Source organism: Pygoscelis adeliae, unplaced genomic scaffold, assembly GCF_000699105.1.
Source record: "Pygoscelis adeliae isolate BGI_AS28 unplaced genomic scaffold, ASM69910v1 Scaffold179, whole genome shotgun sequence".
Taxonomy (NCBI): Eukaryota; Metazoa; Chordata; class Aves; order Sphenisciformes; family Spheniscidae; genus Pygoscelis; species Pygoscelis adeliae.
In genome coordinates this window covers 1342158-1355369 of record NW_008825612.1, presented here as the reverse complement: position 1 = coordinate 1355369, position 13212 = coordinate 1342158, and the positions used below count along the sequence as shown (strand labels likewise).

The window sequence follows — 13212 nt, the reverse complement described above, 5'->3', positions numbered from 1 at the left end:
AAAAGTGTCAAAATGCTTTTTCAATGGCACTCAAAAGGGGAAATTTCCACTTGCAAGGCAACTTCATGTAACTTTCTGTGTCACTTCCTCCTGTTTGTGCTGATGGGTAAATGTGAATGAACAGTTTTACTCTCTCCTGATTTGGTTGTTAAAGAATTTATCACCTTTCTCATTGCCTCATCTGAAATACTAAACTAATAAATTTATCCCCAGTTTCACTTATAACTTGTATCACTGACTTACTTGTGCAGAAATCTTTAACCCTAGTCTTCTAGGTGTCCTGCCGCCTTTTGAGAACCTTTCTTCAAGCTCTGAAATATCAAGATAGGCTCACTTCAAAGACAAGGGGTAGGGGTGATACACAGCTTTACTTCTGGTATATCATCCAGCGGAGTATTGATGACAAGGCCAAATGCCAACCTGCCCAGAACAAGACAGCTAGAAATACACCCAAATCAGCCCTTCTGGGAAAATCTTTGGCACCCTGTCTCAATGTTTAAAACCACTCTGGGACAAAGCAGTTCTTTACTGCAAGGCAGTCCCCACCTCAACACCTCTTCCTCCATTAGCCCTACATCTTTTAGAAGTCCAATTAGAAACTAATTATTTCCTCCAGACAATCTCCACCACCCCTAAATAAAATGCTCTGCCTTTGAGACGTAGTTATTAATGCACAGCTGAGTTTGCAGCCTTTCCGGGTGGATGCATGCTTGTGCAGAGGAGCAGGAGGGAAGCAGTTGCACACAGAAAAGCTCCTCGTTCGGAAGCAACCTTGTGCCCTCCTCTCAGTAGCCTCGATCAGGGCAGTTTTGCCAAACTGTGTAGTAGATTCACATTGTACAATGTAGAAGACCATGAAGAAGAGAGAAGCTGCTTCATCCCTCCTTCACTGGTCCAAATTCTGTAGGACATTCAAAACTTTGCCAAGTCCAACCTGGCAATAACCTGCAAGCGATCCCTCCAGGGGGTGCAGGCTGTCACCCAGCTCTCCAGCCACTTCACACCAATTGCTGTGGAAGCACCCTGCACCCCGCCTGCCAAACGCAGTTTGGGGGTTACATCTGTATGTAGCTGAAGCAATTAAGAGCTCGCTAGTGGGGCCATGCTCTTGTTCAAAGAGATGTGTTTCCCCCCACTGGCCCACATTTTAAGAAACTGTAAGGAGCAGCACAAAAATTGGCACAAGTCCTCTGCTGCTGAAGAGGTCAAACCCTTCTGCGGCTCCTCGACGGGTGGTGCAGAGCCGTGTCTCTCCCATATCCCACATCTCTGCAGGAAAAGAAAATGCCCTTACCCAGGACTGACTCTTGCAGGACACCCTTAGAGCAGCGTTGGATTTCAACCACAGCTAAACACTCAAGCCTATGAATTCCTACAGATGTAAAGCCTTCTCACATTACTATCTGTTGCTGTGAAAAATATGATTTAATCTTCATTACTGGCAACGATTTTTGCTAGAAGGTGCTATCTTACACATACAATTTCCTCGGGATCAAAAATTAAATCCCATGGACTCTTGGGATTGCTCGTCTGGAAGTCTGCCAGGCAAGCGCTTTCCTACAATTATACACTGTTGTGTCAGTGCGTGGGCTTAGCCACTGCTTAACAAATTTACTAGATAAACCTCCGTGATTCATACAAACAGCACTCAAGTGGCTAACTACCATATTGGCAGGGAGCTGACGAATGTTACTTGAACAATGAAGGAAGCCACTTGAATAATGAATTAGTTTTTTGGCAGATCAATGGAGAGATGACTGACAGTCCGCGGCAGCCCATGTCACAACTCCAAAACAAGAGCTGAGCAGCAGCAAGGGGGGGTGCCACGAGCAACCAGCAGCCTTTCAGCATCGCTCGCCCAATATGGGAGGTTTTAGAACCAGAGGTGGCTCGGATGAGAGCATCTCACCCGATCTCAATAGGAAAGAGCATGTCCTGTTCTCTCTGTTTAGTAAAATTAAAAGCAGAGCAGGGTATCAAGAGGAACCCACCCACGCTCTCCTTCATCAGCTCTCCCCTGAACAATAACAACTCGGGGTCAGAGTGACAGCAATCACGTCTGTTTTCTTTTCCAACCTGCAAATTGGTATCATCCTGAGTATTTTCAGGATGAAAACAAGAAGTCAGCATTTCAAGCCATGAAATTAGAAACTGAGTTTTGGAAAGAGCTGTCTAGAAATTGCTCCAATAGCTGGCAGAAATGACCAATTTTCCAGAGAAGGTATCCTGTACAATCACCACAACAAATTCTTCTGCTCATACACAAAACCAATTTGAATTAACAAGCCTGTCTTCACCATAATTTAAAACCAGTCATTGAAAAATATCTCCCCGACAACCACCTCCCCATAAATCTGGAAGTAAACAGAAGCCAAAGGAAGCTAGGTATATGAGAAGCATCTCCCTAATGCAGGAACAACAAAGCACCCTTTCTCGGCTCTTCTGGGGACTGATGGATGACTAAGAGATTCTTCTGGGACTTTCACATCCTGAGAAACAGTGAAGTATTCAACGTTCATTGACACTCCTGCCTTCGATACCTTGTTCTGACCTTCCCTTGCAGCAAGGATCATCGTAGCATTTCAGTGACCAGTGGAATACAGCGGATTTCTGTTATTGCTTAGATGGAGTATGCGCTGGGTTGGGCCCACTCAGCAGGACAAATAAACTCATGTAAATGCCATATTTATGGGGCTAGACTGACTGCAATCTGCTCTATATCATTCAGAGCAATTTCATTGTTGCACATGGACAGGGGCAAACCGATTGCTCCAGGTTACACAAGAAGCCTGCAGAAGAGCATCAGAGACCTTTCGAGCTGCAAGCTGGGAAGCTGGCCACTTTTCTCCCAGTGGAAGCACAGGAGGAAAGACGGCATACGGCAGTACACAAACGCTTGGTGTTTAAACATTCACACTTGTTTCTTCAGAAAAACTCATCTCTCCTGAATTCTGAAAGCTGTTTCGCCCTGCCATATTGCCACCTTCCCCAAAATGCCTTTTCCCTTTTACAGACTTTCTGCTCACTGAAGTCCTGGCTTTGCTGAGTTGCAAGATAGTAATGGTGTACAAACCAAAAGTATCTTTCTGGCTTCTTTCTTAATATATTCCTTTCTGTGAAAAGCACAAACCCAGTTAGTTTTACATCTTCATCTATGGCTGTGCTGCAGAAGCCTAAAACCTGCCTGTGGACCGAGCTGGAGCGACATGCAGCAGCAGAGACAGAGTTTCTTGCTAGAGGCTGTGAGCTGACAGAAGATAATGGGAGGTTTACAAGAAAGGTCCTTCCTGAATGATAAACAATTCCTGGTCCATTCAAAGGATCCGACGGACCTATTTATTTGTTCTGTTCTGTGCAGAGGGGATGAAATGACCTATATCAACACAAAAGGAGCTACAAAAATCAGATTTTCAATGCATATTCAGCAAATCTAGGCAGCAAATGCAGAATAGGCGTTTAAACAATAACCCTTGTAAAAACCTTGCTCCCTTGTCATTGGACGCTTTATGTTTGCTATTTTGAGCTTTTCAAGTGTCAAGAAGCAACAGAAAAAATATTGCTGAACAGCACCGGACACCAAGAAAAAGCAAGTGAGGCAAAAAGAAATCTGAAGTAAGCTCCACAAGATGAGGTTAAGTTATTCAAAGCTCTCTTTCCTGCAAGACAGGTGATGTATTTCAGTCTAAATGTCCCACGCGATTCTGTCCTCAGTGAACAACCAAGTGACAAACTGCCAATCAAACTGAAAAGCAGCCCCACTCATCTGGGTTTCCCCCGCCACTGCCCCGTGCCAAGCAATGCTTTATCAGCAGCTACAGAATCTGAATTTGGCTATTTTTAACAAGTACACCATTTTGCAATCCTGCCCACCAGAAGGATTTGCAAATCTCTTCAAATACTCCTCCCAGGTCCTGATAATTTTGCCAGCGTGAATAGGAAACTTCAGGCTTGCAGAACAAGCCGCTGCTAGCTGACAACGCAGTGAAGATTTTCTTTCATATCTGCAGTTTGCACAAGTAGGCAGCTGGGATTGTGATGAATTACTATCTCCGATTCCAGTGCTAAGTTTAACACATTTATTTGGCACAGTCTGTTAGAAAAGACGCTGCCAACATCAACTATTGGTATTAGCAAACTTCTTCAGGAGAACTACCAAAGGTATTTCACAGCCTCTCTCTGCTTGTAACGGGAGTCAGTTCAGGGACCAGTTTTTTATTGATTGAACTGTAATTGAATTTTGCTGAATGTTTATCTCAAAACATGTTTCAAAAGAAAAACTGACACATCTTGTTTTGAAAACAACTCAAATGAAAAATTTTCACTTCTTAGTTACACCTTTTCTTGGGGCCAAATCCTTTCCCCAAGCTCACCAGCTACTTTGCCTGAGAAATTGCATTTTCCATCGGCTATTTGTTGTGCCTTCCTGTCCCATTTTGGTGTTCAGACTGTCATGTTTTCAGCGGCTGGCACTGCAAAGCATGCTTATACAATCCTGCAGGTCTGATCTCTTCACAGAAATATTGCAAGTATAAAGCCCATGACCAGTATCTATTTGGAAGTTGGCATATTTTCTAACCAGTATTCAGGCAACCAAGCAACTCCTTTAGATTTCAGTCATCATACTGATGTGCATGTATTGAAAATCTTCAGATCTTCATTGATATGTTTGCAAAAGATTTAACCATTTCATCATAATTGAGCATTTTTACACTTGCAAATAATCTAAAAAGGTTTCTTCTGTCTGTAGCCTTCCTGCATGCCACAATGCTCTTCACCCCACTCACAAGAGAAGCCACGTTTATTTTGATGGCATTATTTTTATGCAATAAGCAACGTCACTGTCCTTTTGCCGTGCTTCTTGAATTTTAGATTCTACTTTTGACTCTGCCCAAAAGCCTATAAACCTACTCATGGTTTTCCAACTGCTAAGCTTACAGGTACCACTTATAAATTTGACATGTACATTTAGTAATTTTGTAGGTAACACTTATGAAAACTATTAAAATCAGCCAGTGGCACATACATAGATTGTTGTAAATGTCAACTTTGATACTGCTATGTGTATTTCCCCATCTTTAACATGTGTTTCAGAGATGAAAAAGCAAGAGTATATTCCACCTAGAACAAATACAAAGCAGGTTACAAGCTCCATTTCCTTTTCACTTACTGAGGCCATGTATCTATTTTGTTATTACTATTATTATTATTCATTACGTTTTTATGGCTCTCACCCCACCCTCAATCATTTACCACAGCTCCTTATTTCCTTCTGTGGGACCCTTCTCTGCAGGGCAACAGAAGTCCCCACAAAAGACAAGGGAAATAAATATTACAATAGTTAAAATGTTCTATATCCACTTTATTCTCCAAATCCCCAGCCTTCTGTAAATACCACAAAGCAGTTTCCACAAATGGCTAATAAGCACCTATAGGTTTTCTATAGCCTAGCTACAATAGCTCATTAATGCTCTAGCTTGGGGATTTGCTTTTTATGGACTTCGAAATGTTTTGAAACACATCAACCCGTCATGTAAAGATGCTGTTCAGCAGAAATTTCATTGCACCATGCTGCAAGCGTAGTCCTAAAACTGCAACCTCTCTTTTTAAAAAGCATTTAAAAATCTCCAAACAAATGGCTTTAATCTTCTAAAGATCTAGAAAGACTGTAGCAAGAAAACTTCCTTTTTATAGGTCAGTATTTCTCTGAGACGAGCTCAAAGTGTTAGCCAAGATAATTATCAGAGAGATTATGCAGATCTTATTTTCAAAAGGTTTTGTTTGCTCTCTTGTTACATAATTGCTTAGTGTTTGTATGGAGCTCAGAAACTAGAAAGCACCAGAGAAATACCAAGAATTATTTATTTAACAGAAAAATAATTCTCCCAAATGATATTAACATATTCAGCAGTCTTTACTATATTTTGAATATTTCTGTTAACCTGGAGAGCTGCTCAGTGATCTAACCTTGGCAGCACACGATGTGAGAAATGTAGCCTTACCACTACTGTATTTTAGAGTATTTCGGCGGAGCTGCGAAACAGCAGGAAGCAGAGAAAAGGTGCAATATAGTGTCTTACTATTTCCTTCACTCCTAGCTTTGCTGGTGACAAACGTCACAACATCCAGGAGATAAAATCAGGACTTGTTTTAAGTCAAACCAGTCCCATAAAGTACACCATCACTTTATGGAATCACTAAATGTTTTGAGAATTGGCTAAAACCACTTCAAACTTTTCCAAGCCTGTGCAAGTTTGTAAGCAAAACTCAGTCAGACTACCTGAATTTGAATATGCATTGTAACTTTTAAGCAAATTCCAGCCAAGACCTTTCAAACATGATCAAAGCCATCTTTAAGGTGTAAAGAAGAGGCCCTGAACTCAATATAAAATTGTCATCGGGCACACTTACGTATGTACTACACTTAGTTTCACAAACAACTTAAATCTATAGCAACTACACAATTTCAATTCCTGTTTTCACTAATTCCAAGTTCATTTCATGATTATTTACAGGTACTTTAGATTTTTTAGGATGTCAAGAAAGCTTACAGCAAGTGTGCTATGCAACCATCATACTAGCTATACAGCTACCTTTTGCTTAAACACAGTAAAATGAAATTCTACTTACAGCCAACCATCATCATGGCCACTGAAAAAATCTTCTCTCCATCAGTGGTTGGTGCTATGTTTCCAAATCCTATCGTTGTAAGGCTTGTCATGGTAAAGTAGAGAGAGGATATGTACAAGGAGTCTTTACTAGGTCCTCCTTCCCACTGCCCTGAGCCAGTGGTGTTGTATCGATATGGTGTCCCGATACTCAGTGCCAACTGGTAGAGCCAGCTATCTGTTTTGATTGTATTAGTGACTTCATCTATAACTTCGTAGTCCCCGATGCTGTACCATATGCAGGCTAGCCAGTGGGCCACCAGTCCAAATACACACACCAACAGTACCAGTACAGCAGCACCATATTCCAGATAATGGTCCAACTTCCTGGCAACTCGACCGAGTCGTAGAAGACGCACCACTTTTAAGGAGCTGAAGAGGCTACTGATCCCCTAGAAAAGAATAAAAATCATTATTTCTTCTGAAATATCCTGCTGGTTAACACAGAAGCCTGTACAGCGATTCCTGCATCTGCTTTAAATCTTTCTATAGCATTTTTTCATGCCCCAGATGACAGAATACAAGATCAAACCCTCCTCCCCCTCCAGTACTTTTGTTCTCATCAGGGTAAATCAAGTTTGGCACTCATCAGGTGGATAAATTACTCGTTCAAGCTCAGTCTTTCCAAGTAACAGAAGAGTTCTGTGGAATCCAAAGTGAGAAATGGCATGCTTATTACAAAAAGGAGTAATTTGATACTTGGCCAGTTTGAAGTAAACAGGACACTCTGCTTTGACCTCAAGGAGGTCAAACGTGGTGGAAGAGCAGTCACAGATGGAACTACACCATCCAAGTAGAGTCTTCTCGAAGCTTCTCAGAGAACAGTATTCTATTACATCCAAGCAGAGGATTGCTGTTCTGGCCAAAACGGGGGTCCGCCTACTTCAGCAACCCTCAGCATTAACAGATGCTCAAGAGAAACGTCAGAAAGTAATTGTAACGGGTAACTGCAGAGAAATCTGCCTATTGTTCCTCTCATCCACCAGAGAGTAGCTGGGTAACTTCCTCTAGTCCAACAGTCTCCACCTTATATTATCCTTCACCGCAGCTAATATAACTCTGGATATTTTGTTATTTATAAGAAGTCTCACTGACTGAACATGGAACTAACAACTGTGGGCACATCACCTTTCCGAGTGAGGGTAATACAGACCACAAGGCACTGCCAAGAAAACCACATGCCTTTGCAGACAGGGTTAATTTCCTTTCCGATCAACAGACTTCGCAGATATTTTCCTAAAGCAAGTATTTGTGCGATGTTTTTTTTTCACGCAAGATAAATGAAGTACAACTAAATGGAAGTACAAATATTTAGGGAACAGAAGCACAGGGACCATCAAAAAGTTAATAGAAACATCTAAGAGGGAACAAGAAATGTGTATGTCCTCCTCAATGCACAAATGGTTTGCAATGTACTTTAATAGAGTTTATAGATGCAGAAAGGGAAGAAAAATATGTTCCTGATATATTGCAAGCCCATGATATACCTAACTTGTGCATTAAATTAATTAGTGGCTCAAAATAGAAGGTTTGTAAGGGAAGATTTCCAATATAAAACATTCAGAAGCTGAAGACGTTTAATTTAAAGTAGAAATTAAGACACAGAAAGCAATGAGGCAAACATTCCCAGTTACTGTGCCAAGATTAAATTGCCCTTTTCTATGCATCATTATCAAATCAGTCTAGTCAAAACACTGGCTAATTATATTATCAAACAGTAAAAGATTGGAGTTTCTGCAGTTTTCCATACCAGAAAAACATTAATCTCTTTCGCACCTCTGTTTCTTTTTGCAACTAACATTTGAAGGGTAACACATATCTGATATTTCTAGATGTAATCTGTTCAACAGAGTTCTTGTATGCTTTTCAAATCCTGTTGGAATTTGTTTCAGATCCCCAAATGCTTAATAAATTGAAGTTCTGTATTTGCATTCAAGCTCTCATGATGACTAATACCATGGAGGGAAGTGGAATTTTCCCAGTTTGATTTCTGTATTTTGCATTTACACAAGACACAGATCTAGTTTGTCATTCTTATTTCCATCTAAACGTATATCTACTTATTTGCTTTGGGATGTATGTCTGTGAGGCACTCTGAACAGCCAACTTGTCCAATAAACTGGGAAGTCCCTTACAATGTTTGTTACACAATGGACTAGGGCCAATGGACGTCACACCCCATAGAAACAACATCTACATTAAAAAATAAAACTGCAGAGTAGTTTAGTAGCGTATTTCATGAAATTAATCTGCAGTGTGTTTCAGTGAATTAACCCTGATTCTGAAAGTTTACAACTTGCTGTGAAATCAAAGGGAGAAAAGAGTAGGCTGTTTTTTTGTAGGATCAGGTCCTACTGTGTTGGTCAAGGAGATACACATTATTTCCATTTTACTTAAAGAGTGACTGTGCATTACCAAGATTAAGGCTAGGGAAGGAGTTAGAGACCTGGAATCTAAATCGGGAAGTCCCCTTTTTGCACTCAGTAGTTTAAGTTCGTCCCAGTGGCAAGGCTTACACTGCACTTTCTACTGCACAAACCCAAACCGATAGTCATCCCTTCATCAGGAGAGTTTACAATCTGACACTCCATCCTCCATCCATATTATATCTTTTATCTCTAAGGTAGGTGGACAGTAGCAGTTGTACAACTAATATAAAAATACAGCATTTATTTCAAAGTCTGGGAGAAAGTTTGTGCCGTGATTTTTTTTTTTTCCCTAAGCACAGATAACAATCACATCTCTTATGCATAAAACAAAATGTTTCATTTTAGGTGACATTGAAATGTATTCTTTCCAAAGAGTAATTCATTTAAGTAAGTTTCACTGTAAGCCAGTTCAGTCTGACCCACTGCTTTAAGGCCAAAAAATCAGAGATGTATTTATTGAGCATTCACATTCCATGTCTAATCTTGCAAAAGATAAAGACAATATTGGAAGCTTTAAAAGCCTATTCCATAAAACACTACCTAGGAAAGAGCAATTAAGCACATACTAATGAAAATGTGATGCATCACACTGTTTAAGTACTGGGTTGGGTCAAGCCGGTACCTTTACACTTAAAAAAATCTCCTGACGATAAATGCACAATTGTTAATACACAAAGCTCTGCCTAAGATTCAGCAACAATCTTTTTGGTGGAAATTATGTGAAAGACTAACTGCCTTGAATTAAGTTTGGGCTATTAAGAAATTCAGTGTTCTAAACTCAACTGATTGCTGGCTGCCTTTAATTTCATTTTTCTTTTAACTATATTTATGCTCCATAATGAATATTTTGGAATCCCTTCTACTAAAGGAGGAGCATCTGCTCTAACTGAAGTAACCTCAGCACTCAAGGAACAGAGAGGTGATTAGAAACCTTGAACGAAGCATGTAATCCCATTTGGCACTAGCATCATGTAAATAACGCACCTTTTTGACACTGAAGATTCAACCTTCTGGGAGGAGCATTTGTCACTCTATTGCCGTATTTAGTCAATTGGGCCAATTGTCTGTAGTATCTGCTGGTCTGTGTTCTCTGACTGCAAATACCTCGTTACAGGTTTTAGCATCCAATCCTGCCCCTTGATGTTTTGACTAATGTATTTGATCACGTCTTAATCAGATGAGGACATTAAGCTTGCTCCTCATCAATCACCTCAGCTATAGAAATCTTTTAACTGAAAAACCACCTACTCCAGAATTGCACTTTGTGTGTCAAGTTTGGAACCAAATTCCTATCTGATACACCTCATTGATTGAAGTGTTACAAGAGTGCGTCACAGGAGACTTTCCCAGTGACTTCTAAGGCCGCTGGATCAGGAGAGGACACAAGCAGTAGCTCTGAACCAGCCCTTTTTGTACCACTGTTTCTATGTAGCAGATAGCTGAAGCCACCACAAAGGATGAAGACAATGTCAAATTTATCCAGAAAGACATTTTTAAGGAATGGATGTTCAACTTTGGAATTAAATTAGCCATTCATGATTAAACAAAGCCCAAGTTTATCGACATAATAGCCTTGCAAAGTCTGTGTTCTCAAATTCTCTTGATATACTAAGAAAGGAAATTCAGTTTGATAGTGGAGGCACAAGTGATGACAGCACTCTGTGAAATGCAGAGGGACTACTCCTTCCCATTAAAATTATCTGAATCTTGCCGTTTCAGATCCTAGATGTTACCACATCGTCAAACTTCAGTCTTCCAGGATGAAAGAAGTGTCTGTGTGTCTGACTAAACTTTTCTGACCAAAAGGCTGAGAAAGATGTTTCCTACAGTTGTGATACGCGCCGTGGAAACAGACTTCTGCACCTCGAGCAAGAACAGGGAGCTGAGTTCTCTTGCACTTAATGAATCCCTGATAAGCCAGGCAATAGGAAGGATGAAGCTGTCAAAGTCATGTTATACAGGGGTCGAGAGCCAAACACGCAAGTGGATAAGGGGAACATTGTCATCAAAGGAAAATGAAGGTTAACAAGCGCAGGAAATCATTTGAGTTAATATGAGTGCCAGAGGTGTCCTCCTAAACCAGGACAGAGAGAGTGGAGTCTGTTCTACACTAAAGGAGCAACAGAATAACAGAGCTAAATCTTTGCAAAAGATGTTAAAAGATTTAATCAGCTGGTTACTTGCTAATGTAGTCTTTTCTGCAGTAGGAAATTATTGCATAAATGTTTAAAAAGGTAAAATAAAAACAAAAACAGCCATTAGTTTCTACCTTCTAAATATACTAAAATCTGCTTAAACCTCAAAATTAAATCCCAGTATGCTGAAATGGTAAATTTGTGCATAATTTTTTTTTTCTATTAGGGAACAATGTGTTTTTAACTCTAGGCACTTTTTCAATTAGATTTCACTCCATGATTTTTTATTTATTTGTTGTTAGCTGTGGGCACATATGCAACAGCAACAAAAAAATGAAACTTGCATTTTAAATGTGTTCTAAAACTGAAATCCTCACGGCCCTGAAAATGGGGATCAGTACTGCATCATTTAAAAGAAAACACTGTCTTGGAAAAGGTCAGAGGAAAAAGAAGAGCTTTTCACTATGTTTTGATGTTCAGCACATTATGGTTTTGAAGAATTTATGGAGTGGCCAAGAACCAGAGCTGGGAACCTTTCTAGGAAATGCTGTAGGTCATGTTGCCACTGCAGTCAAAGGTGTGACTGCAGTATACAGACCTTCTTAAGCTAAATTTAAGCTAATATGCTTAGAGTTGCTAGACGCAAGCAATTACAGCAACCTGCATTCAGCAAAACTAGCCATTAAAGTGATCAAATCCTCTGAGGAGTCTGCAGCCCAGGCTGAGCTTTTTATCTCCGTGCAAGAGCAAAATGGTTTCATGTAAGTTGAGCTCGAGCACACCTGCACAAGCCACAGCCCCATGATGACTGAGCTCTAACCACCCTCCTGGGGTGGGATTCATCTCACATAATGCTGCAACCTCACGGCCAACCATCCAGTCTATGTGAATTGTCCAGCTTTCCTCCCTGGTGAGTGAAGAGAGGCATGGCAGAAGAGTGGTTCACCCAATCCACCTCAGACAGCCCGGGATGGGATGAATCACCTCCTGGAGCTGTCTCTCTCCCCTCCCACTGACTACGAAGAAGTGGAAGCCTACCACTTACACAGCTTACGGGAGAAGAAATGAAACCCATCCTCAGAAATCTGGATAGCCGGGATCTGGGCAGCATCCAAACCTGTATTATGTTATTACAGAGATAGATATTACGGAGCATGGCCTCACAATGTGAGACTTATCTTTCTCGGTATGAGCTTGGAGAATAAATGCTATTAATAACAGTAGGCTGAGACTTTCTGCAGATGCAATAGCATGCTTATTGCTTCATTGAATAGCCAATTACTCCACAGAAAGGGATGCTACACTACATGTGGTTCTGAGAGGATTTTGCAGAAGTCCCCATTGGCTTGAAGGAGGAATCAAATCAGTTCATAAAAAAATGAACAATCACAAAGTAAACTGGACTGGGGTTCTTGATCTCAAAAGGGCAAGAGTTGGTAAACTATAAATTATAGTATATTGAACTATAGACAATAATAAGTGAGACAACTGGACTGTGAGAGATAGGAGAGTCAGACCCCTGGCAGCAGAGGACACCTGGAATGTCCTTACCTCAAAAGGTACAAAATATCCAGAGGCTGTATCTCAAAGAAGGGGAAAAACTTGTAAAGCTGGGCATCAGTTATAAATGAGTAAATAATCACCCAAGGAAGAAAACAGAAACAGAGAACTGACAATACATAAGAAATAAAAAATTGATCAACAGCAAGATACACCTTAGAGGGTAAAAAGAATAGGGATAAAGTGAGAATTGCAAAATGTCAGGTTGAACTTTTCCTTGTAAAGAACATTAAAACAAATACCCAAAGATTCTTCACATTTGTAAATGAAAAAAGAACAACAAAAGTGATCAAGCTGCGATGAAGTAAAAATAATCCAGGCTTGGGCTAAAACTTAAATTAATTCTTAGCTTTAGTTTTCAAAGATGATGTTGATGTTTTCCAGAAAAGCTAATGCATCAAGAAGGAAATAAACTGAACAAAC

General features: G+C 40.3%; 1 protein-coding gene across 1 annotated transcript in view; it reads right to left on the bottom strand.

Annotated features, from left to right (window-relative positions):
• The window catches only part of KCNH5 (potassium voltage-gated channel, subfamily H (eag-related), member 5), a 153192-nt gene that overhangs the window by 94325 nt on the left and 45655 nt on the right, over positions 1-13212 (bottom strand). The window contains exon 6 of the mRNA XM_009332731.1: positions 6628-7057. Coding sequence (XP_009331006.1) covers positions 6628-7057 — 430 coding nt within the window. The remainder of the gene's footprint in view (positions 1-6627; positions 7058-13212) is intronic.